Source organism: Tursiops truncatus, chromosome 1, assembly GCF_011762595.2.
Source record: "Tursiops truncatus isolate mTurTru1 chromosome 1, mTurTru1.mat.Y, whole genome shotgun sequence".
NCBI lineage: Eukaryota > Metazoa > Chordata > Mammalia > Artiodactyla > Delphinidae > Tursiops > Tursiops truncatus.
In genome coordinates this window covers 128,133,068-128,157,815 of record NC_047034.1, presented here as the reverse complement: position 1 = coordinate 128,157,815, position 24,748 = coordinate 128,133,068, and the positions used below count along the sequence as shown (strand labels likewise).

General features: G+C 45.6%; 1 protein-coding gene across 2 annotated transcripts in view; it reads left to right on the top strand.

The window, feature by feature from the left end:
* Positions 1 to 996: 996 nt before the first annotated feature.
* The window catches only part of AK4 (adenylate kinase 4), a 73,230-nt gene continuing 49,478 nt past the window's right edge, over positions 997 to 24,748 (top strand). The window contains exons 1-2 of one of the 2 annotated variants that reach the window (XM_019919784.3): positions 997 to 1,088; positions 1,556 to 1,827. In XM_019919784.3, the coding sequence (XP_019775343.1) occupies positions 1,683 to 1,827 (145 nt within the window). In that variant the 5' untranslated portion in view covers positions 997 to 1,088; positions 1,556 to 1,682. The remainder of the gene's footprint in view (positions 1,089 to 1,555; positions 1,828 to 24,748) is intronic. The other variant, XM_004324251.4, reaches the window with a different exon arrangement.

Here is a 24,748-nt window from a genome sequence, read left to right as displayed (position 1 = left end):
GAGGCGAGGGAGGAGATAGCACCCACCGGGACTTAGTGAGTTGTAAACGTAGTGCCAAAGTCCTGGCTGCTGAAGTCCTGGAACCAGTCGGCTACAAGATCCTGAGGGCTGGATGATCTCCCCCGTTCCCGCCCCACCTTTTCCTCCTAACCCAAGGAACCTGGGCTTTGGAGTCCGGCAGATGAGAGTTCAAAATTCCCGCTGGGGCTTCCCTGGTGGCGCAGTGGTTGAGAGTTCGCCTGCCGATGCAGGGGACACGGGTTCGTGCCCTGGTCCAGGAGGATCCCACATGCCGCGGAGCGTCTAGGCCCGTGAGCCATGGCCGCTGAGCCTGCGCGACCGGAGCCTGTGCTCCGCAACGGGAGAGGCCACAACAGTGAGAGGCCCGCGTACCGCAAAAAAAAAAAAAAAAAAAAATTCCCGCTGGAATGTAACTTCCACCGGGGCAGGATTCTATCTCTGGTTCGCAGCTATATGCTGAGGGACTAAAACAGTGCCTGGCACATAGTAGGGGCTCAAAAAACATTTGCTGAATGAATGAATCAATGAATGAATAGCCATACTCCAAGCCTACTCTCCTCCCTTGTGCATACCCTACTTGGAACGGTTGTTGCTGAAGGAAATCAACTAGCCTCGAACTTGACGCACAGTAGGCGCTCAACATGTTGTGTTTTTCCTTCCTCTCCACAGGAGAGCGGGTCCCCAGGCGACCGCAAAAGGGGGTTTTTGTTCCTTGCCTCTTCTCCACCTCCCTTCGCCCCCGCGGGCCCCACGGGGTCTTGGGGAGCAAGTGGGCCGGGGAGGCGGGTGGGAGCGGAGCTACGAGGCGGGGAGAGGCGCGGGCGGACTGACAAGCGGCTAGCGCGGAGCCGTTCTCCCCGCTTACGTAAGGCGCGAGTCCCGCGCGGCCGGCCGGGGCTCCGAATGGGGGCGGGCGGAGGCGGCACCGCCCAGCGGGATCCGGGCTGGAAGCCTTGCGGAGCGCCGCGTCCCGGCGGAGGTGTGTGTTTATTTGACTGCTCCGGGTGTAGAGGCGCCGAACTCCGGCTCCTTACAGCGGAGAGCGCATCCGTCAGCCCTCGGCGGAGGTGGGCGCTGGGCCGTCCGCGCGGGCGGCAGCCGCTGCGACTCCCCGGGAGGTGACAGCCGCCGGGAGGGGCCGAGGCGCGGACCAAACGCTGCCCACGTGCGGGGACCCGGGTTGCGGCTCAGCCCCCAGTTCTCCCGGGGCGTGGGCGACTGGAGGCTCGCCTAGAGTCACCGCCTAGCCCGGCCCCCCCACTCGGGGGAGGCTGGCGTGGGGATGCCCTACTCCCTCCTCGGACGGGGCGTGGGGCGCGAGGTTTAGGAAGGGATCGAGGTGGGGCGGTCCGGGTGGACCTCCGAGCCCCGGACGGCTGCCCCCGCCAGGGGCGGGCGCTCGGGCGTTCGCTAGAATCGCAGCGTGGGGCGAGGAGGGCGGGGAGGTGTAGCGTGGCGCTTACTCCGCCTTCTAGCCGCCCCGGCGCGGGGCGGAGGCGAGGGGTTGTCTCAAAAGTCTCTCCTTCCCCTGCAGGGGCGGCGGCAAGTCCCCGCGCGAGCTCAGGGTGTCAGAGGCTGAGGCAGAAGAAGCAAAGTTCCCAGGGCTTCTTCGAGGCCGCTGTCCGGGTTGCCAGTTCGGCTTCCCCCTCCTCGCCAAGGCAATGGCTTCCAAACTCCTGCGCGCGGTCATCCTTGGGCCGCCCGGCTCGGGCAAGGGCACCGTGTGTCAGAGGATCGCCGAGAACTTTGGCCTCCAGCATCTCTCCAGCGGCCACTTCTTGCGGGAGAACATCAAGGCCAACACGGGTGAGGACGTGCGGAGGCGAGGGGCGGGGTGAGCCGACGCGGGATCGGGTGAGGCTGGGAGGCAAAGGCAAAGGGCCGGCGAGGGGCCGGGTCTCTTCGGTCCCCGGGCGCCCTTCCCCCGCCCGCGTGTGGTAGTGCAGGCTCCTACGTGCCGGGGCGCATGCAGCCGGTGGCCCGCTGCCGTGCGGCTTAACCGCGCCAGGGAGGAGGCCGAGGCTAGTTGGGAGGAGGGTGGGAGGTGCACGCGGCCCCTCTCTCCGCGCGGGCTGCTTTTGCCGTGGCGAGAAGCCGGTTACCACCCAGCTGAGGAGCGAGATCCAGGCATCTGAAAGCCCCGAGCTTCCCTCTCGCCCAGCTTCCTTAAGGCAAAGCCATCCCCGTCCCTCGGCCCCCTCCTACCCCGTCTACTGCGTCCCTGGTGACCCAAAGCGTCCCCTCCTCTCGCCCGAGCCCCCCGGGCCGAGCGCCGCCCACCTGTGGGAGTCGGGCGGGGCCGCGCGCTGGGGAACCTGTGGCGCCGCGGGGCTCGCAGCCGCGCGCTGCTCCAGACCCTCCGCTCCGCCTGGGACCTCTGGGCAGAGCCCTGGGTGGCTTTGAAAGGCCTGTCTGTTCCCTGCCGCCTTCTAAGGTAAACTCTCACCACTCACTCCCCCCTCCTCTTCAAGCCGGGGCCTGGCCGTTAGGAGACAAGGAGACTCGTTCTGATAAATTACATTTTGAATCCAGCTTCCCTGGAAATGGCTTCTTGAGAATGCCTCCTTTGGCTTGCGTGGTGAATTGGGGGCTATAGATCTCCTGCTCTCTTAGCCTTTCAGTACGGCCCTTCTCCCCTCTCCTCCCACCCCACGTTCACACCAGTTCATAATGAATTGGCGTTCAAAGGCGAGAGGGAGCTGTGGTGCTCCTGCGAGGTATATATACATGGCCCTTCTGGGATGCAGATGCTCACGATTAGCAACTCCTTTATGAAAACTTGTTATTGCAGACGGGGTGCTTCACTGTGGCTTCTGTTCTCATCAGTGTCCTAGGTGGTTATGGCCTATTATGGGCTAATTATCCAGGGATCTTCATTACAGAAGCACAGATTAGTTTGGTGAGGTAGGTGGAGGACGGTGCTGGAAAACAGAAAGCCTGAAAGCGGGGAATTAAGATGTATCTCAAAGGCGGAGTTTTATGCATTATCTCTTAAGCAGGTTGTAAAAAAGCAAGCTTTTATTTTGATCTTCAAGAATCCTGTCACCCACCCTCAACATACACAAGTCCGAGTTCTGTGTACCAGACTGCACCTGGAATTTTCTCTTGTGGGTATTGTTACCACGATTGGGTCTATTTTAATTTTAATACCACATTCAAATGCATTTTATTCCTTCCGTGTTTGGAATGCAGTTTGGGCAGGGGTGAGAACTCTGTGAGAGGGAAGGCTGGCTCTCTACCCAAGGGTTTTGTGGTCAGGTGGGGCTTCTCGTGGTAGGCATAATGAGGGGAGGAAACTGCTGGGTGGGAGCCCATTTTTCTGCATTCTCTATAGCAACTGACTTGGTAACTTGTTTCTTCTGGCATGAAGGGCTTCACACCATCCATCCTGGTTCTGGATTAGTGGCTCTTTCCATTTTTAAAAAGAATATGATGGGAAGTAGTTGATTTCTGCACTTTTTTAGGGGTTTTGAAAACTTTCCACTTGCTGTTTTCCTTTATTTTGTTCATTTTAACTTTCCTTTGTTCTGAATTTTAGTTTCCATTCTCTTTCAAATGCTTTCACTTCCCTCCCAGTGTTTCTCCCTGGAGTAAGAAGTGACTCTGCAATGTTTAAATTATCTTTTTCTGTTGGGATCAAGTAGTTTATGCATGAACAATTAAAAAGCTTTATCCGGGAAAGAAGAAGAGGAGCAATAAAGGACAGTGATTCGTTTTGAAAGTGGCCTGTTTCTAGTGGACTTGGAGGGTGTTCTCAGATTATTTTTTCTCTCTCAGAAGGTCTAAGAGTCTTACCGGCTCATTGCCTGGTAAATAAGAAAACATTCCACAGCATTTATTTTTTCTGTTAGCTGCTGTTTGCTTTTCCCTAATTTCCTGGTAGAGAAGCACAAGGATCCCTCTGTAGGTACCCCTTTATAGCTGAAGGTTTGAAGGAGATGATGAAGCACAGCAAAACCCCAGGAAATAAAACCTTGGTAGGAATTTAAGTTGGAAAGTAGCTCAGGCCATCTGCTGCAGCCTGGATTGGGGCATACTCCTGTCCACGAGGTTTTCCTGCAGCCACTCCCTGGTGGCTTCTCCAGGGAAGGGCTGGCTACTCTTTGCTTTTGGGCAGTCTTCCCTCACCTGCCCTGGCAGAATTCGTCTCTTTCCTCTGCACCTAGCCTGTGGATTCTGTTGCTGCAGTCACACACAGTTATGATGCAGTGCAGCAAATGCCTTCTGATTTATCCAGTAGAGACTTACTGAGTACCTGCTATATATATCAGTGTTCTAGGGGCTGGGGACTAGAGTGATATTTTTTCTACCTTTACCATGTTCCAGTTTCCACTGAGAGACTTAAAGGACAGGGATCTGACAAATTGCCTAATGCATAAAAGGAGTTCAACAAGTCTGATGAAGGCATGGGTCACGGATTCTATCTACATTTTTCCCAGAAAGAATCAAACAGCCTCTAGCGATCAAGTCCATTTTGCTTAATTAGCTCTATGATTTATGGTAAAAGTTTGTATTTACTGTGGATCTGAGATTAGCCTCATGATAGATGTCACCCGTTGGCTTTGCCTAGTCTGCCTGGAGTAGTGCAGGCTGAGACTTATCAAATACCTTATTTGAAGACCCACCCCCAAGTCTTTGGCTTACATTTTCTTTAGCAAGTGAGTGAGTAAATAGATGGGAGAGTTCTCTTAGGCTGCCAGAAGCAGGGTCCTACAGTCTGTCATAAAGAATATTAGCTTTCCTTGGGGCTTCCCTGGTGGCGCAGTGGTTAAGAATCCGCCTGCCAATGCAGGGGACATGGGTTTGAGCCCTGGTCCAGGAAGATCCCTCATGCCGCGGAGCAGCTAAACCCGTGCATCACAACTACTGAGCGCGCCTGCCACAGCTACTGAAGCCTGTGTGCCTAGAGCTGGTGCTCCTCAACAAGAGAAGGCACTGCAGTGAGAAGCCCGCGCACCGCAACGAAGAGTAGCCCCCGCTCACTGCAACTAGAGAAAGCCCGCACAGCAACGAAGACCCAAAGCAGCCAAAAAGAAATACATTTATTAAAAAAAAAAGAATATTAGCTTTTCTCTATGTGTGTGTGCGTGTGTTGTTTGCAAGCATATGCATGAGCCTGTGTGGGCGCGCGAGTGCATGCGCACACACAGGAACACACTGAGCTGGCACTCAGTAGTGAGTTCCATTAAAATTTATATTTAGTGGTGCCTTCTTTTGTTGAGTGATGGGTGACTGAAACTTCCTTCTGAAGGGTGTGAGAATCCTGTTTTAAGGATTATACTGGATCTACTATCTCAAGTGCAGGAAAATTGGAAAGTTTCCATTTGGAAGCATCCTGGACTTGAGAAAAGATGTTCAAGAGCAAACCTGTTTCTGCTCTTAATATTAACTGCAGCTCTTCCTGAGGTTTGCAGATGGGACTGGCATTTCAAATTAGTCAATGGGCTGAGCCTCTCCTCTGAAAAGATGACCTAGTTCAGAGGGCTTAGGGGTTTTTTGTTTTTTGTTTTTTTATACTCATTAAGTATAAATGTGTGTCTTTTCTTATGTAAGAATGAAAACTTCTGAGAATTGGAGAAGTATTAAAGAGACTGATGTTCAACAATGTATCTAAAACAACTTTAAATAGTTCATCTTTTTGTAGATCATACAAAGTCTTGGCTTATTCTGCAATATCTGGAGTATGGTATATTCCTTTTTTTTTCTCCCCTAGCTTGGTGATACTTGGAATGTAGCCCAGGTCAAGGGTCTGACCAGCTTGGAGGCCTCTGTCCAGTCTACAGGTCCACTTCCACATCCCCCTACTTTTTCTGGTTTCTTTGTCTGAGGGTTTTCATGTGTACTTCGGGAGAACTATTTGACTTGAATAAGGTGGCCCATGACAGTAAGACTGACTTTGTCACATTCACAGCTGAATCTGAGCATCCTTCCGGTGTGGTCATTTTTTAAAGTAGCTTTTTCTGATCAAAGTCACGCCTTGTAGAAAATTTGGAAAATGTGAAGCTGTGGAAGAAACTGAAAAGGCAAGTGAAAATTACCCACAATTCCACCCCAACACTTGGAAATTCCAACAGAAGTTATTTTACTTTTTTTCTTTTCTGTTTATTTGCCCCACTACCCCCAACAAACTTGGTGTCCTATTAGTTGATAACCTCCCACTTAGATATGTATTGTAAGCATTTTCCTGTGTTCTTAACGCTTCTTCAAAAACATTTAAAATTTCTGTATTATAGTCCGTTCAGCAGATATTTTTTTGAGTATCTTTTGAGTACTCAGATATCCCTTTGTTCTTTTTTTTCTTCTTTTTTTTGTCTGTGTTGGGTCTTCGTTGCTGCATGCAGGCTTTCTTCTAGTTGCAGCGAGCAGGGGCTACTCTTCATTGCAGTGTGCGGGCTTCTCATTGTCGTGGCTTCTCTTATTGCAGATCACGGGCTCTAGGCATGCGGGCTTCAGTAGTTGTGGCTCGTAGGCTCAGAAGTTGTGGCTCATGGGCTCTAGAGCACAGGCTCAGAAGTTGTGGCTCACGGGCTTAGTTGCTCTGTGACATGTGGGATCTTCCCAGACCAGGGCTCGAACCTGTGTCCCCTGCATCGGCAGGTGGATTCTTAACCCCTGCGCCACCAGGGAAGTCCCTCCCTTTGTTCTTAGAGGTGAGAGTCCACAGCAAGGTGAGGGGATGCGGACATTGAGGAGACAGGAGATAGCACATATGGAATAAGCAGCATAGTATTTGATAAAGGTGCCTGTTATGAAGGAAATGAAAGGGTGATGAGTTAGTGATGAGGCTAAGGTGATTATCCTAAGTTGTGTGATTAGGGAGTGCCTCTCTGGGAGGTGAGTAACCGCAGGGATGAACATATAATGATCCAGGAGTGGAGTGTTCCAGGGAGAAGGGACAGCAAGTTTGAAGGCCCTAAGGTGAGACTAGCACAGCTTGTTTGAGGAACAGAGAGACAGGGAATATGATTGGTGCCTGGTGAGCAAGGGGGGTGTGGAAGGAAGTCATGTGGAGCCTTGAGGGTCCTGGGAAAGATTGGACTTTAAAGGCACTGGAAAGCTATTGAAGGGTTTTATAGGACAGCAGCACGAGTGGATTGACCTTCTAAAAGTTGACTTGGGGTTCTGTGTGAGGTGACAAGAGTGGTACCAGGTGGATGAAGAGAGTGGACCGTGGCTTGGACTGGGCGGTGGCGGTGAGAAATGAAGGGCTTTAGGGTGTGTATGAAGGCAGGGCTGACTGGAAGGCATGAGTTGGCTCTGAGGGGTGATGGAGACAAAACAGTGCACAGTGAGTCCTAGGATTTTGGCCTGAGCCTCTGTGTCAGATGTACCTTAGGGTTGAACTAGAGTCTGCCTAACCAGTGTGGTATGGAACACTTGGGTTATTTGCTGTTTCGTAATGCTCTTATGAACATCATTGTATGTAAACCATTGAGCAGATATCCTCTCCTTGGGATAGGTTACTGGGAATAAAATGACTGGATCAGAATAGTTTTTTAAAAAATATATTTTATTTGTTTAGTTTCACTGGGTCCTAGGTGTGGCAATTGCGGCTCGCAGGCTCCTTAGTTGCAGCTCGCCAGCCCCTTCTTTGTAGCTCGCCAGCCCCTTAGTTGTGGCATGCAAATTTTTAGTTGTGGCATGCATGTGGGATCTAGTTCCCTGACCAGGGATCGAACCCAGGCTCCTGCACTGGGAGTGCAGAGTCTTAACCACTGTGCCACCAGGGAAGTCCCCAGAATCGTTTTTAAACCATAGGGTAATGAGAGGTTTGGTACAATATTGCTTCTGTTTTATGTTTTGGTTTTTTGGCCCCAGGCATGTGGGAACTTAGCTCCCTGACCAGGGATCAAACCTGCACCCCCTGCATTGGAAGGTGAAATCTTAACCACTGGACTGCCAGGGAAGTCCCACAAGAGTTTTAAACTTAGCTTACAAACATCCAGACAAGGTTTTGGTGTAAAGGTATCTAATAGGTACTACTACTATATTCATGTAATTTTTGGCTTACTAAATATTTTATTTAAGTACAGACATAGATACACATACATTTGTACCTATGGCTTTTTTTTTTTTCCAGCCATGCCGCATGGCTTGTGGCATCTTAGTTCCCCAACCAGGGATTGAACCCCGGGCTCTCAGCAGTGAAAGCGTGGAGCCCTAACCACCGTACCACCGGGGAATTCTCGGTACCTATGTATTTAAACTCTTTCCTTGTTTTTCTGATTCTAGAAATAGTTTGTATTAAGTTATCAAAGGTTTAGAAATCCAAGAAAGATAAGGAAGCAATAAACTTGTAATCACACTAACTGGGAGGAAAAAATACTGTTAATACTTTTTATATGCAGTATATCTTCCAGACTGTTTTTCAAGAATATATTATGTATTACTATTTTAAAAATTGCTTGTTTATTTCACAATGTACCATTTAATATTTTACAATGTCATTGAAGTCTGTTCTTTAATGTGAGTTTAATGCTTTGTACTATTTCAATATAATTTTTATTCCACTCTTGATTTTTTGAAAAGGTAATACATGCAGATGGTAAAATTTTCAAATACACTAGGAGTGGAATGGAAGATCTCTCTCCCATCCTGCCCTCTGGTTCCCCAGTTACTGTCCTCAGGGATACCTACCTTTTTACTTTTCTTGGATGTTCATCCAAAGAATTTGTGTATACATATATCTCATGTATGTATAGTGGTGCCTCTTTTAAAAAACATGTACACATATATACTTTGTTTTGCCTTCTTTTTTTTAAAACTTTGAAGTATAGCTTCGACATTGGTTTCTACTAGCACTTATCAACCTACCACATTCTTTAAAAAAAAAGGCTGGATGCATACTCTTATTGTACAACTGTACCATTGTTTCTTTAACCAACCATTCTCAGGTGTTTTGGTCTCCGGACCTTTTAACATATAAAAATCACTGAGAACCCCAAAGAGCCATTTTTTGTTGTTGTTGGGGGTAGGAGTTTATTAATTTATTTATTTTTGCTGTGTTGGGTCTTCGTTTCTGTCCGAGGGCTTTCTCCAGTTGTGGCAAGCGGGGGCCACTCTTTATCACGGTGCGCGGGCCTCTCACTGTCGTGGCCTCTCTTGTTGTGGAGCACAGGCTCCAGACGCGCAGGCTCAGTAGTTGTGGCTCACGGGCCTAGTTGCTCCGCGGCGTGTGGGATCCTCCCAGACCAGGGCTCGAACCCGTGTCCCCTGCATTAGCAGGCAGATTCTCAACCACTGCGCCACCAGGGAAGTCCCTAAAGAGCCTTTTTTTATACAGGTTCTCCCCATAGATACTAACTGTATTAGAAATTAAAACTGAGAAAATTTAAAAATATTTACTAATTCATTAAAGCTAACAATAATAAACCCATTACATGTTAACATATGTCTATAAAAACATAACTATTTTCCAGAACATACGCAATGAGAAAGAGTAGTTTTGTTATGAGTATTTGCAAATCTCTTAAGTTTGGCTTAATAGAAGAATGCTGGATTCTCACATCTGGTTCTTCACTCAGGCGGTGTGCTATTTTGTTTTGGTTAAAGTATTGGAAGACTATGTGTCTTCACCCAGATATGTCGTTAAAGGGGGAACTCACAGACTCCTGGAAGGGTCTCATGGACCCTCAGGGATCCTTGGACCATACTTTGAGAATGGCTGGTTTAACCGGTCCCCTGTGGATGGGAGGGTAGGTTATTTATAGTCTTTCAGTATACAAAGCATGCTGGGCTGCATGTCCTGTAAATATGTCTTCCAACAAATGTGTGAGTGCCAAGCAGTGTTGGCTTATGGGACAGAAAGAGGTGAGACAAGGTCTGTTCCCTGAAGGAGCTGCTAAGTTTATTGGGAGAGGCAGTCAGGCAAACAAGTATGAAGTCGTGAAAGGGAGCAAGATGAGCGTTTGTAGGTCCTGGGGACATAGGGAAGAGGCAGCCTACCTGGCATTTAGGAGGGGGTAGGGTTTGGGAAGGCTTTTTAGAGCTGGAGGAGACTCCTGAGCTGAGTTTTGACAAATGAGCCCATCTGCAAGGTGAGGAAAGGTGGTTGTTGCCACACAGAATCGGAACTCCCCCTCTAGAGCTTGTTTGTGGTTCACAGGGATCTTTTGTGTGCTTTTGTGGCTTGATCACACCTTGTATAATATCGTTTCAGACCTCATTCATCTCTTAGCTGTACGTACCATCAAAGGAAAGGGTTATTATTATACCTGCTCCAGATCACCTTTTCCAGTTTCCATTACTTGTGCTTACCTTTAAGATACATACACAGAGCTTCCCTGGTGGCGCAGTGGTTGAGAGTCCACCTGCCGATGCAGGGCACACGGGTTCGTGCCCCGGTCCGGGAAGATCCCACATGCCGCGGAGCGGCTGCGCCTGTGAGCCATGGCCGCTGAGCCTGCGCGTCCGGAGCCTGTGCTCCGCAATGGGAAAGGCCACAACGGTGAGAGGCCCGCGTACCGCAAAAAAAAAAAAAAAAAAAGATACATACACATATGGTACCAGGAAACCTTTAATCTTCTGCCTCAGGCTTCCTGGAACTCACGTGATGGCAACTGATCATGAAACTAGTAAACTGGGTACTAGACTATTAGCTATAAATCCACCCATTGGGAAGGGCATATAGAGTTGCCTCTTAAATTGTTGAATGGTATGTAACAAGTAAATTGCCAAGTAAATTGTTACATGGTATTATGCTAGTCTGCTCAGTAGCACTCTGTGTGGTCCATGTTGTGAGAAGATTTAAGACTCAGAAATTGTTTTTCTTGTAAAGTTTTAGACAGTATGCTTTCACAATGGATCAGATAATATCAACTACATATTGTCTTTTATCTAACTAGATAGATACACATTTTTATTCATATATTTTTAAAGCAGGTAGTAGAGGCTTTGGATTACTCTGCCTTTTTCCCTCCACCACTTGGTATTTAGTTCAGGTTGGCCTTTAAGACATAGTACAAAAGGTCTCATTTGTAGAGCTTCCTGCAGTCCAGTTAGATGGCTGATGTTATATTTTAACAGTCTCACTCCAAGTTCCAAGAGTTCTTGTACTGGTTAAACGACAGGTCCAGCAGCAAGCATCCCTTCCTTAGCCAGAAAGACTGATGGTATTGAAATAATGCAAAGTCAGTCCTGCTCATCAAATTCCCAAGAAGCTAGAAATCAACTATTTTCTGTACTAAAGCACTTTTTTGTATCACAGCAACCTGTGACCCTGGCACTTTGTAATTCTTGTGACTGTAGTTCTTGTGACTTGATCGTTGTAACTAACGTTTGCAGTGGGTCAAGCATGCGCTAGGCCCTGCAGGGGCTAATGTACGCACATTCTCTAGTTTACACACACATCTACAGGGCAGTTGGAATACATCATTTTACAAATAAAGAAATGACCTCAGAGAGGTTGAGTTACTTACCTTAGGTTAAACAGTTAGTTAAATAGAGAAGCTAGCATTCAAACTTGGGACCACATGGCTGGGATTAAACTTCCCATTATGTCGTGCTGCTATGCAGGTACTCCAGTAACTACTGAAACTCCACTTCATGTCTTAGAAATGCCACACTGGGACAGGAATGGCAGGGAACCTTTGCAGCTTAGTTCTCCACAAGTCCACTGAGATTCGGCTTTAAGGGTGACCTAGAGATATGTGGTTTGTTCTTATCATTCTGTCCTTAAAACATTAAAAAAAAAAGCTAAAAAAGGACCCACTTCCTCCTTTCTCCTAAATAAAGGGCCAGAAAAGGTCTGAAATAGAAACCATGTGTAATTGTGAGGAGGCAGAAATTGCTTCTCATCAAAATGGTAAGATTTCTGGAATAGTACCTGCACTTGTTTTTTTATTAGTTGTTTGACAGATGTTTCTATGCCTGCGTTAGGTGGGGGGAGGCATGCACAAGTGCCCTTGAAGCATTTATGGTTTAAGATTCAAGTTCTCGGTTCCACGTTATAGTCCTATGAGTCACGGTGGGGTGTATGTGGGTGAAGTGTTGGTCACGGACACGGTCGGGGAGGGTGTTATGCAGAGGTACCTTTCTCCCATAATGCCTTTCACACTTCCATTAATTTCTCAGTCTGTTTTCAGTCCCATCACTTCCATGAAGCTTTTCCACAGCTGTTGCAGCTACATGTCAGTTTCTAATCTGGAATTTCTCTCATCCCCATCTGTACCTCTAACATGGCATTTATTAATACCTCCCTGTGAGATGATCTATTTCATAACTTCAGTTACAATCTTTCACCATCTGAATAGTACGTTCATTAGCGTCAGTGCAGCTCAACAGATGTTTTGATAGCCTATTAGGGCAGGAGGGACAAACAAAGGAAAAATAATCAAGATAATTTGTACACCTTATGCCTTATAAGTACTATGAAGAAAATGTAATAGTACAGTGACAGTGACTGGGAAGACCACTTGGGAGTGTGAAGTTGGAGGAGGGCTGTCTGAGGAGATGATGTATAAGCTGAGCTCTGAACATGCGTGTGGAAGCCAGGTATATGTAGACTTGGGCAGAGGGAAGACCATGTGACAAGACTGTAATATAGGAGTGAGCTTTCCATGAGTGGAGAGGAGAGGAGGCAGGTGTCTCAGGAGCACCGTTGAGTGTGGAGGAGATGGCAGAAAAGGAGGCTGGAAAGGTAGGCCTAGGGCCTTGCAGGCTGGCCAGGAGTTTGGGCTTCATTATAACTGGATGAGAAGTGATGGGGTTTGTTGTTGTTGTTTTTTGTTAGTTTTGTTCACTTTTTATATATAACAGCTTTACTGAGATATAACTTGCTTATAGTAAAGTTTCTCCTTTTAGAGTGCACAAAGCAGCGCCTTTTAGTATATTTTATAGAGTTGTGCAACCATCACCACTATCTAATTTCAGAACATTTTCATTACCCCGGAAAGAAGCCCTGTACCCATTAGCAGTCATTCCCCATTCCCCCCTCCCTCCAGGCCCTGATAATCACTAATCCACTTTCTGTTTGTATGCATGTGCCTTTTTTGATGTTTCGTATAAATGGACTCATACAATATGTGATTTTTTTGGAGCTGGCTTCTTTAACTTTGCATGTTTTCAAGATTCAACTGTGTGGTAATATGATATGTATCAGTACTTCATTCCTTTTTATTGCATGATAATACTCTGTTGGATGGCTGTACCACATTTTGTTTATTCTCTCATTTGCTGATGGACACTTGGGTTGTTTCCTGCTGTGAACCTTAGTATACACGTTTTTGTGTGGACATATGTTTTCATCTCCCTTGGGTGTATACCTAGCAGTGGAATTGCTAAGTCATGTGGTAACACTATGTTTAACATTTAGAGCAACTGCCAAATTATTTTCTAAAGCAGCTGCATCATTTCATATTCCCACCACCTATGAATTGAGTTTTCCAGTGTTTTCACATCCTCATCAGTGCTTGTGATTGTCTTTTTCTTTTTTCTTTTAGCCTCCCTTGTGGGTGTGAAGTGGTGTCTCATTGTGGTTTTGATTTGCATTTCCTTAAGGACTAACGACGTTGAACATCTTTTCTTGTGCTTCTGACCATTTGTATGTCTTGTCTTCGTTGGAGAAATGTCTTAATCACTGGACCGCCAGGGAATTCCCTGTGAATTGTCTTTTTACTTTCTTTTTTTTAAAAATAAATTTATTTATTTATATATTTATTTTTTGGCTGCATTGGGTCTTCGTTGCTGTGTGCAGGCTTTCTTAGTTGCGGTGAGCAGGGGCTACTCTTCATAGCGGTATGCGGGCTTCTCATTGTGGTGGCTTCCCTTGTTGCGCAGCATGGGCTCTAGGCACGTGGGCTTCAGTAGTTGTGGTGCATGGGCTTAGTAGCTTTGTGGCATGTGGGATCTTCCGGGACTAGGGCTCGAACCTGTGTCCCCTGCATTGGCAGGCGATTCTTAACCACTGTGCCACCAGGGAAGTCCTACTTTCTTAATGGTGTCCTTGGAAGCATAAAAGTTTTGAATTTTGATGAAGTCCGGTTTACCTGTGTTCTTTTCTTCTTTTGCTCTTGTGATTTTGGTGTTGTGGCTAAGATACCATTGCCTCATCTAAGGTGAAGCCACTGTTTTTAAATATGGAATTGACAATCTGGTTCACATTTTTTTAAAATTAGTTTTTATTGGAGTGTAGTTGCTTTACATGATTCACATTTTTTAATAGATCACTCAGGCTGTTTGGAAACTGGACTGGATGGTTCTAGAGTGAAACTTCCAAAGACAGGTAAGAGGTTGTTACAGTATCCACAGACAAATAGGTAGACTTTAAACTTCAGTTAAGTATTTGTTTAATCAAGGTATTCTAATAGCATCCTGTTAGATGGGATGTTTCTCAGGGAAGTTCATTTGGAAGTACCCATGTAGGTTTGGCATAGCAAGTAGTTGGCACGGAGGTTGGCTCCATGGCATAGAGGAAATATAGTTGGGCTTTGGAGTCATGCATACCTCGGGCTCGACCTCTAGTAATTGTGTAGTCCTTCTGTTTTCCTTTGAATTTGTCTTGTTTCCATTCTTGTCCAAACAAAAATACTTACATTAAAGTTAGGTGTGTGCCTCTTTTGGAAGACTCCCTTAACGTAAAATAGCTTTTTAAAAGTTGTGTCATCATTAAAAAGGACAGTTTTCTAACTTTACCTATTTGTCTGATTGGATAGATTTTTCTCAAGGTCTTTTAATATCCAGGGTAGCTGACATATCTGATTCAACTTTTGCTTTGCTTGGTTTTCCTAAATTCTAACACAACTGCTTCTGTAGTTTTTCTCCTACATGACCCCTGTAGATCTTGGTAAAAATAACCCATGTGGTTTGCAGGAGAGCTATAAAATATTGATTGTATATATGAGTATAGTTTCCCAGTTTTCTTAAATGGTGACTATAAATACCAACCCAGGACATAATTTAGTTTTTCCAAGAGGGAGACTGATTTTCAACTTGCATTACTTCAGTGGGCTTAGTTTTTTTTAAAAAATCAGGGGTACAGCTTGGATTGAGATGAAAGTGCAAAACCTTTTCATTGAGCTCGTAGTTTTGTTTCAGTTTTCTGGGGTTCTTAGGAACTAAACACTATGCATAACAATGACTATTAGTTTAATTATTTGTTCCATTTCTTAACATCTTAGAATTGGAAGGGATTTTAAGTCCTTCTGTCCAAGTGGCCATTCTGCGCTAGATCCCCTCTATAGAAGCTGACAGCCAACTTGCAGGCTCTTTCATTGCTGGACAGGTCTAATTGTTGGAAGATTTTTTTTCCTTATACTGATATGAAAGCCAACTCCTTGAAACTGTCATCCACTTATCCAGCTTCAGTCTTTTGGTGTCACATAAATTAAACCCACTAGCTCTTCAGATAATTGAAAATAGTTGCTAGGCACCGCTTCCCTGACTTAAGTTGCCTTTTTTTTCCCCCCAAGAGAAACAGCCCTAGTTCCCCCAGCCATTCTCCCCATGATACCATTTCTAGATTCTTTTGCAGCCTGATTTCACTACGACCCTTTTAATCTGCAATGGCCACCCTTCCGAACAACTGGCTAAATGTGGCAGGATCATTGTAGCTATGTTACCGGAAAGCCAGGTTCATGTCTTGGTGGGTGTCAAGCCAAAACACACAACCAAGGTGAAGAATGGGAGATGGAAGGACTTCTTATTACTTTACAGCAAGTAATTTGGGATCTTTCTGAAAGCAGCATCCCCAAACAGCAAAACTGGGGAAGTTTTAAGCTAAGGGGACATGCATATTCATGAAGGGGCTTGAGCAGAGGAGAATTCAGCTTAGAATTGGGGCAAAGGTCTAAGTCTTGGTTGATTGAAGCCTAGTGGGTCAACATCATCATCCTGTCCTCCACCTGGGTGGGGGCTTCAGTTGCTGCAAAACTCAAATATGTATATTGTGTTGTGTATCCCTCGAGGAGGAAATAGGACTCTGCTTTATCACTGGACTATTGTTTGACTGCCTTTTCTCTGTTCCTACATTCCTTTGTTCCCTTAAGATCATTGATTACTGAGACCTGTTCAAGGGCAAGCATTGTGGCCAAGGCTTAGATCACAAAATGGCTTAGGCCAAAATGGGTTCTCTCATGTCAAGAAAGCCATTCCTAGTTCTTTTTCTCCGGGACCTTCTAACCTATCTGCTTACAGTTAGAATAGATTTACTTCTGTATCCTACTCTAAATGAACATGTCATTTGGGAGTATTTCTGAACATTGTCCTGCAGTGCACAGTGTAGTTCAAGTAGCCTTGTAAAGCTGACAGTATTTGAGGGTATGTACTAGGGTCATCTCAGACCTAAGTACAGACACCAGCTACTCCAGACTACTCAACTCTATAGTCCTGTCCTTGAGTGAGGGTCCAGGGATCCTCTCTCTTCCTTGGCTCCTTCTGAAGGTTAGAATAGCTAAAAAATTAGGGACAAATTAGAAAGATTCCAGGACGAATTCCAGATGGAATTAATCACTTAGTCTAAAGATTGCAGGACACGGATCAGCGATGAACAACTCATGACTAAATTTACCCAGATTGTCATTAATTATAGTTTCTTTGGATTGTTTTCCACATATTATTTTATGAAACCCAGGACTGTAGAGACTTAGGTTACTGAGTGAGAGTTGGAGTGCCTGATGCACGGTGAGGCCAAATGAACGGAGAAGTCGGAGTTTGGAGCAGGCAAAGTTTTATTGCAGGGTCAAGCGTGGAGAACGGGTGGCTTGTGCCCCAAAACCCCTGAACTTCCTGATGGTTTTTGGGGAAAGGTTTTTTTTTTTTTTTTTGTGGTACGCAGGCCTCTCACTGTTGTGGCCTCTCCCATTGCGGAGCACAGGCTCCGGACGCGCAGGCTCAGCGGCCATGGCTCACGGGCCCAGCCACCCCGCTGCACGTGGGATCCTCCTGGACCGGGGCACGAACCCATGCCCCCTGCATTGGCAGGCGGACTCTCAACCACTGTGCCACCAGGGAAGCCCTGGGGAAAGGTTTTTATAGGCAAAATTTGGGGTGAGGGCTGCAGGGTGTGTGACTTCCTTCTGATTGGCTGGTGGTGAGGTAACAGGGCGGTGCTCCAAGAATCTTGAGCTCAGCCTGAAGTTACGTTCCTCCACCTTCCACCTGTGTGGGGCCTTAGTTCCTGCAGAAGAACTCAAAGATACTGTTATGCATATCCCTTGAGGAGGAACCTGGATCCTGCTTTAATCCCTGCACTGTAGTTTCTTGATTGTGCCTCCTTTGTTTCTTCATTCCCTATTTCTCTGATTAGTAGCTGTTTGAACCTGCCCTTTGGAACTCAGGGAAGGTTTAGGAGGCTGAAGCCTTTATCCTGCAAATAAGAAATGGGGACCTGGAAAGGCTTTTGTGCCCAGGAGCTCCCCACAGGGTCCTGCTCAGTTTCACTTATGCTAAATATTTTAGCGATGCAAAGCTCTGAGATGTAGTCTTTAAGAGTTTGGGCTCTGACCTACATAGCTAGGTTTGGAATCTGACTTGGCCACCCTACCTGTATGAACTTGGGTAAAGTAGCTAACCTAACCCTAAACTTCTTGTGTAATGGTAGAGCTACCTCACAGGGTTTCCTTGTGCGTATTAAGTTAATATGAGTTGGCAGGGCTGAGGCTAGGATGAGATGAGCAAGGCATTTTCCTTGAGTAAAAGATTTAAAGGGGTGCCAAAAAAAATCAATAAACAAGGTGAGTCGTAGTGTAATGCAGTAAAATGAACAAATGCCAACATTTTAAATAAAGACCAGATCCGACAGGACTGAGATTAGGGTGAGGTGAGTGAGAATGAGTTGTGTGCAGGGTTGGATCCTCTTCAAAATTTTCATAGTTTTTCATCATGGACTTTTTCCTGAATTTGATATTTGAAAACACTGGATTAAAATATCTATCTTGGTTACTAGAGCTTGTTTTCTCTTGTACCCTCTCCAATTTTTTGCCCAAGGTGAGTGCCCTGGTTGCAGGCAAATGTGTTGTGTGTTGATGTCTGTTTGTAGTTATGCAGGGATGCAAGTCTGTTTGCAGTTATGCAAGTTATGCAAGTCTGTTATGTAGTTATTGCAGGGATGTTAGTTTTGTGGAGGAAATGCATTCTAAGAGCCTTGTGGAAGGATTACTTTCCCCAGCCTAGATATTTCTGTGACGTTATCTCAGAATGCCAGTCCAAATCTCGTAATCAAGGTCAGTTTTAGGTTTCCAAATGTCATGCTTCAAACACTGCTGAAGTTCACACCCCAGAGAATAAAAAATGCATGCACTGAGCTTATGTCTAGGGGAATCCAGCCAAACCAAACAGCACTGCAACATTGATTCTCCTCAATGGTGGGGATTGTGAAAGACAAACACAGATGGTGGCTGAGCCGGAGCTGGAACTACTGTTAGTCGGTAGGAGATGTTCTAAGTGACAGAAGGCAGGACCCCACTGGGGGTTGGGAAGTGGTGTTTCTAGAAGTTGAATTATGGTGATAGAGTCTTTCTGTAATTCTGGTTCTGCTCCAGTTTGCCTTTAGTTATACAGGCCTGATGCTTTTTTTTAAATTAATTTATTCTTGGCTGTATTGGGTCTTGGTCGCTGTGCAGGGGCTTTCTCTAGCTGCGGCGAGCGGGGGCTACTCTGTCGCGGTGTGCAAGCTTCTCATTGCGGTGGCTTCTCTTGTTGCGGAGCACGGGCTCTAGGCGCGTGGGCTTCAGTAGTTGTGGCACACGGGCTCAGTAGTTGTGGCTCGTGGGCTCTAGAGTGCAGGCTCAGTAGTTGTGGCACATGGGCTTAGTTGCTCTGCGGCATGTGGGATCTTCCTGGACCAGGGCTGGAACCCTTGTCCCCTGCACTGGCAGGCGGATTCTTAACCACTGCGCCACAAGGGAAGCCCCAGGCCTGATTATAAACATGTCCTGCAAATCTTTTTCATAGTTAGTGACCAGTGAAGGGCAAAAAAAAGCTGCAGAATGTTTTAAACCATGTTCTTGACAGTCCAGATGTTACATAGGCAAGGCAAGCTATCTGCTGGGCACCACCCTATTGCAGTAGTCTTTCCTTCTTTCCTTATACAGATTTATCCAATGTTGCTTTTCGCACAAAGTAAGAGAAATAGTTGTTCTTAAAAGGTTACGTGAACTGGGTGGGTGTTGTTGATGCTTTGCATAAAATACGTAAAACTAAATAAACTAATAATCACCATAGCAGTTTTCATTGGCTTTGATTAGGTTTAAATTTACCTGCAGGTTTTCTCATTTTGTTTTTATGTTCCAAAGAGTGGAATCCAGTTATATACTTGAGAAGTGGAATGAGTTAAAACATAACTTCATTTTGTTGGCTGCTGCCAGACAGTGGTGCTTTGCTGTGTCGAGGTGGCTCTATTGCATGAATTTGATCACTTTTAGAGACTCCAGGTATCTTCTGGCTTAGCATTTAAAAAAAAAAAAAAGGGATGAGAAATTCTTGTCTCAAAAGAGTGTATGTCACCTTCTTTGTACCAGTTTTTAGAGAACAGCTGTGGCAGTTGCTGAGCTATATATGTCTGCTTTGTTTTCCTTCTTTCATTTGGTGGGTGGAGAAAGTGTGAAAGTTTTAAGTTGAGTCTAAAATTGTATATCTGGTGGAGCATTCAGTTGCATGTATGTGCATATCTAGCAGAAGATGTAGAGACCTGAGTGCATATTCCACACTCAAGTGTAGTGTAGAATTCAGCTTCATCGAGGGGCCAGCAAACCAGTGGCCCTTTCATTTACAAGGGAAACATCCTCAGTTATTGAGGAACTCCTTTTGGAATAGAGGCAACTAACTGGGCATACATTGTCCTAGCCTGAAAGCAATCCTTTGGTTTAATGGGCGGAGGTTTATGTTTCCTGTTGGGTAATTTACCAGCTCATCTTCAGATTAGTTAGTGAGGTAAGACTTCCAGAGTCAGAGAGTGAAATCCAGTGCTTTCTTCTCTTCTTCCTCATTACTTCTGCTTCTGGGCCAGCTTGGACTGAGTTTTAAAGAGATTTGCAAACCACACATCTTGGTCGTTAGTGTTGAGTCATTACGATGTGCGGCCTGGTAGTGACTGTGCTCAGGCATAGACGTGCTCTCATGGTGTGGGTGAGGGGCGACCCTGGGGAACAGTCTGTGGCACTTGGCTGGTCCTCCAGCATTATCTGTTGAGTTAGGAAGACTCAGGTTCCCATCACCTGCTTGGTCAGTACACAGCATTTCACTCCACCATCTACGGTACTGGCCACTCTCTAATCACTCCTTTTTCAGATTTCACGCTTCCCTGGAATTCTTCACTTCTGCTTTTCAGTCTCATAAGGGCTGCCGTCTTCTGCATTCCTCACTCCTTGTTGGACATTAATCTTCTTCTTCCAGAGGACTCCTAATCTAAGGTGGTTGTATTAAAGGTTTGGGGGTGATGAAGGTTAGAGGCTGGCATAAGCAACATCTTGACATGGCATATTATTATTATTTTTGGCCACACCACGCAGCTTGTGGGATTTTAGTTCCCCAGTCGACCAGAGATCGAACCCGGACCCCCCTGCAGTGGAAGCATGGAGTCTTAACCCCTGGACCGCCAGGGAAGTCCTGACATGGCATATTAGACACCACTGTCTGAAAACCTGTCTGCCATTCCCTACACACCCCTTTAGCCCTGCCTGCCCCTCTCCTACCTTCAAGTTCAGTTTACCTTCCTGTTCTTCTCCCTTCTGGAAATTTTGCTCTTTTTCTATCTACCAGCTTTCAATCATCCAAAACCTGTTGTTACTTTCTTATCCAGAGCAGTTTACGTTTTCAGCGTCTACCCCACAGATAAATCCTAGCCCTACCTTTGCTGAGCCAAAAACTCATTAAATTGCTTTCCCTGAATGAAGTGTAGACATAGGCTTTAAAACTTTAGTGTGTTTTATAAATCTTATTAAATTTTAGGTAAAAGTTTCTTATGTCCCCTCAAGTACTTCTAAGAAAGAGAAGAGTATTATTAAGACTCAGTTTCCCAAGACTTCCCTGGTGGCGCAGTGGTTAAGAATCCGCCTGCGAATGCAGGGGACACGAGTTCAAGCCCTGGTCCAGGTAAGATCCCACATTGCTGCGGAGCAACTAAGCCTGTGCGCCGCAACTACTGAGCTCGCGTGCCACAACTACTGAAGCCCATGTGCCTAGAGCCCGTGCTCCACAACAAGAGAAGCCACCGCAATGAGAAGCCCGCGCACTGCAACGAAGAGTAGCCCCCGCTCACCACAACTAGAGAAAGCCCCTGCGCAGCAACAAAGACCCAACACAGCCAAAAAAAATAAATTTATTAAAAAAAGAGACTTAGTTTCCCTTTGCCTAGGACAGACCCTCAAGTGTCAGGGTTTATTTATTTATTTTTCTTGCTACATTTTGCTTTCCTTCCTTTTTAAAAAATTCTATTTTTATTTGTTTACTTATTCAACTTTGAAAACCTCTTGAAGGCATCCTTTGCTCCCTGAGGCTTAGTTTAAGTCACTCATCTAGACCAGACCTGCAGTTGAGATGTTCTCAGTTCAGAAGGGGAGAGGGCAGATGGCTGAACAAAGGATGGCACTCTGGGAGGAATTGGGAGGAAGAGACTAGTTGCTTGAGGAAGTGGAGAGAGGCTTGGAGGCAGGGCCAGGGAATCCAGCACTTACTGGCATGTAAGATACAGGCTCTGGGAATGCATCGCCTGGGAAGCTAAAGCACTTCGTATCTCCATTTCTTCAACTATAAACCAAGGATAATAATGGTACTACCTCTGGGACTTCCCTGGAGGTCCAGTGGTTAGCACTCTGCTCTTCCACTGCAGCAGGCACAGGTTCAGTCCCTGGTGAGGGAACTAAGATCCCACATGCTGTGTGGCGTGGCCAGAAAAAAAAAAAAAAAGGTACTACGTGTTAGCCTTGTTGTAAAAATCAAATGAGACAATGCATATAAGTGGCTTGAGTAGGGCTTGGCCCAGTGTTTAATTTTTTTAATGTGACCCATAATAAGGTTGAAATAAATTTCTAGGCCCAAGATGGAATTGCTTCTGCTTGGTGTGCCACACCAGCAAACCGAAACTCAGGTAAGTTTCGTGTCCATGTCAGTGTTCTGCTTGACCGTAAACGTGGTACATCCAGTCAGCCAGTCCCCAAATGCCAAGCCAGCTCTAGGTCTTCTCACCCTAAACCAGATCGACCGACGATGTGGCCCCAGCCAATCAGATATCTTTTTCTTGTCTCTTCCTTGTTCTTTATTCTTTATCCTATAAAGGGCTTCCTGCCTTCTGCCCCATTTTGCAGTTCTCTGAAAGGAGACTGTCTCCTTTATGAAGTGTTTAAAGTTTGTCTGTATCACCTAAATTGTCATCTTTAATCATTTTTTGAACAGTAGGAATTAGAACCTTGCAATTAACTATATACATACAAATACATAAAATGACATACATTTAAAAAATTTGTAATACTCTCCCTTTTTGTGTACAAAACACTTTTTAATTTCAAAACCAGAATTGTGATACTGACAGCAGTTTGACAACCACTGGTCCAGCACTTAAGTGTTTAATGACTGTTGCCTCTGGTATTTTCCCCCATTACACTCTATCTATCTGTCTGTCTGTCTATCTCTCTGTCTGTCTATCTTATCTATCTATTTTAAATTGACCTGATTTTATTTTATTCATTTATTTTTATGGAGGTATAGTTGGCATACAACATTATATTAGTTTCAGGTGTACAACATAATGATATTTGTATATCTTATGAAAAGATCACAGTAAGTCTCGTTAACATGTCACATAGTTAACAGAATTAATTTTGTTAATTCACATCTCTCTCGTGATGAGAACTTTTAAAATCTACTCTCTTAACAGCTTCTCAATATGCAGTACAGTATTATCAACTGTGGCTGCCATGCTGTACATTACATTCCCCATGACTGACTTATTTTACAACTGGAAGTTTATACCTTTTGAGCCCCGTTACCCATTTTACACATCCCTCACCCCCTTCCTCTGGCAACCACCAGTCTGTTCTCTGTGTCCACGAGCTTGGTTGGTTTTCTTTGTTGTTTTTTTTAGGTTCCACATATAAGAGAGAGCATATGGTATTTGTCTTTCTCTGACTTCCTTCTCTACTTTTATTTATTTATTTAATTTTTGGCTGTGTTGGGTCTTAGTTGCAGCATGTGGGATCTTCGTTGCAAAGCACGGGCTTCTCCCGTTGTGGCACATGGGCTCAGTAGTTGCGGTGCGCGGGCTCTCTAGTTGTGGCTCTGGCGTTCAGCAGTTGCGCGCACAGGCTTAGTTGCCCCGTGGCATGTGGGATCTTAGTTCCTGGAACAGGGATCGAACCTGCATCCCCTTTATTGGAAGATGGATTCTTAACCACTGGACCACCAGGGAAGTCCCTGTCTGACTTACTTCACTTAGCATGATGCCCGGAAGGTCTATCCATGTGGCAAATGGCAAGATTTCCTTCTTTGTTATGGCTGAGTAATATTCCGCTGTGTGTGTGTGTCTGTGTGTATATGAGTGTGTGTGTATGTATGTATGTAAGTATGTATTTCTCTCTCACCTTTCCTTTATCCATTCATCTACTTATGGACCTTTAGGTTGTTTCCATATCTTGGCTATTGAACTGTAGTGAACATGGGGCTACATAAGTCTCTTCAAGTTGGTGTTTTCATTTTCTTTGGATAAATACCCAGGGTGGAATTGCTGGATCATATGGTAGTTCTGTTTTTGATTGTTTGCAGAACCTCCGTACTGTTTTTCATATGACTGCCCTCTGGTATTATTATTGTTGTTGTTGTTGTCCTTGCTGGTGTTAAAGGATGATTGCATGTCGGCCTTCTCAGTGGACCACGTGACCCCACTGGGAGCCCCAGCAAAAAGAGTGGGAGCGGCAGCTGTTTCCCTCCTTCTCGTTCCCTTTGTTCGCAGGACTCTCTCCTACCATCCACGGGAGGCTGGGGAACGTGTACCTCTTCGGTGTTCTTGGAGTAGTGCTTGACCAGAATATTGCCGGAAAGCTATGACAAAGGGAGGGAAAAGGGAGGGAGGCAGAGAGAGAGAGAAAAAAAAGTCCCCCATGGGCAGCAGTAGCAATCCATTCTGTGTGAGCAGATGGCACTGGAGGAAACAGCAGCTTCCCTTGTACAGATCTGCAGCCAAGATCCTGCCCAGAGAGGCAGCCGACAAGACGCCTGGTACAGCCAGATTCCACACCCGGGATCTTCTGCAATGGGAAGGAGTTCCTTTTTTGTTGCTTTAAAAGTGAAATTCCTCCCTGTCCTCTGAATGGGGCTAGTAGTTGGGTTGTGATAAGGTCACAGGGGAGTTGAGAAAATCTAGAGAGCTTGTAAGATTTGAAGTATGATCCCACCCCTTGGAGCTGAAAGTACCTGGTGTGGTGGATGCCAAGGCAGACTTGCAGAACTTGAGCTTGAGGAGATGGTTAAATGCTCTGGGTCTAAAACTCATCTTTGATTTTGGTAAACCTTGTGGATTACTATTACTTGCCTTTCCCCATTTGTTCCCTTGCCCAGATTCTGTTGCCTTCACCCCAATCTTCTTTTTCTCCTTTGCTGCTTACATAAGGCAGCGTGTGGTCCTTCTCCAGATGTTCATGGTGTGTCTATAAATGCATGTGTTCCTATTCTAGGCCAAGAAAATATTCCCGACGTAGGACATCCAGATTTTTTTTTGGCTTAATGAAATTCCAGTATCTTTTACTTTTCACGATTTATTTAAAGTCTTAAAATGAAGTTACTGTACCATTTGATTCTTTGA